This window comes from Poecilia formosa, unplaced genomic scaffold (genome assembly GCF_000485575.1).
Source record: "Poecilia formosa unplaced genomic scaffold, Poecilia_formosa-5.1.2 Scaffold149, whole genome shotgun sequence".
NCBI lineage: Eukaryota > Metazoa > Chordata > Actinopteri > Cyprinodontiformes > Poeciliidae > Poecilia > Poecilia formosa.
In genome coordinates, this window is record NW_006800088.1 from 70103 (window position 1) to 71350 (window position 1248).

The 1248-nt window shown below is 35.9% G+C and overlaps 1 protein-coding gene across 1 annotated transcript in view; it reads right to left on the reverse strand.

Moving 5' to 3' along the window:
• Positions 1-169: 169 nt before the first annotated feature.
• The window catches only part of LOC103145998 (B-cell receptor CD22-like), a 12264-nt gene continuing 11185 nt past the window's right edge, over positions 170-1248 (reverse strand). The window contains exons 13-16 of the mRNA XM_016677174.1: positions 1034-1090; positions 889-948; positions 522-578; positions 170-432 (exon numbers count right to left, since the gene is read on the reverse strand). Of these exons, the coding sequence (XP_016532660.1) occupies positions 329-432; positions 522-578; positions 889-948; positions 1034-1090 (278 nt within the window). The 3' untranslated portion in view covers positions 170-328. The remainder of the gene's footprint in view (positions 433-521; positions 579-888; positions 949-1033; positions 1091-1248) is intronic.

Consider the following 1248-nt stretch of genomic DNA (forward strand, 5'->3'; position numbering starts at 1 on the left):
CAGGTGTGAGAAAAAAAAAAGGAAACTGGGGGATGCTGGTCTGTTTTCTTACAAATGAACAACAGGATACTACAAAAAAAAGTAATAATAATCCACTGTAATCTGAGTGGATGCTTTAATATGGTACTGAACTGTACATAAGAAATATGTTCATCTTTACAAAATAGCACATCACTGAACAGATGAACTCTATGATTTATCCACTGTGTCTGTTCTGTCATTTTCTGTAGATCTCTAGTGGCTGTATGTAGATATTAAATAAGTCAGATTATCATCTGAACTCTAAGATTATATGTAATGAAATTGAGTCTAATATCATGAGGACAAGTTACAGTAAAACCCCCCGTCCCAAAAAAAGGCAGCTGGAACTAACTGCACCTGTTTTCACGTCAGAGCCAACAGCGCCCTCTTGTGGATCATGTGGATTCTCTGCTGAGATGGATTAAAAAAATCATACAACCCTTTAGTTAAGAACCGTTCTGACTGACTTATGTTCTGCTGCTGTAAATCAAATGTCTTACTCATCGTCCCAAAGTTTTTCATGTCAGTCAGGGAGTACACAGTGTCTATGGACTTATCTGCAAATAAAATATTCAAGGATTATACATCAGACAGTTGCATATCTTTAGGTTTCTAAGTGATCAATTGGTGACATTCTTATCTACTTTAACATAGGTTCTCTACTATTCTGATTGATATCAGCCACAAAGTTGGGGCTACAAGTATTGAGATTCATTAAAAAAATGTAGATACACATTTCCAACAGTACAGTGTGGATTTCTTCATAGAATAACAGAAACAGAACAAATTTGAGAACATAAAATGTCCTAACTCTGAATACCAGTGAAGATGTGCAACTAACTGTAAGAAAGGTTTTATCGACGGTACCTGTAGCTCCTTTTTTCACATTAGCATAAACAGCGCCCTCTTCTGGAATAACAGGATGTTCTGTTGAGATGGGGAAAAAAAACAGAGGTAGGAACAGTTCTGATCTCTGCTCAGATGCTGTAAATTCAATATCTTTGCATCTTACTCATCATTCCAACGTTTTTCCTTTCAATCTGGGAGTACACAGTGTTTATGGATGTATCTGCAAAACAAATATTCAAGGATTATATAACAGTTACACAACATTAGGCTTTCTAAGTGACCGATTGGCAGCATTTTTAACTACTTTACTCTGATAATAACAGTCTACTAAACTTATTGACGTCACAAGATTTCAAAGTTGCAAAGTTGGAGGGAACT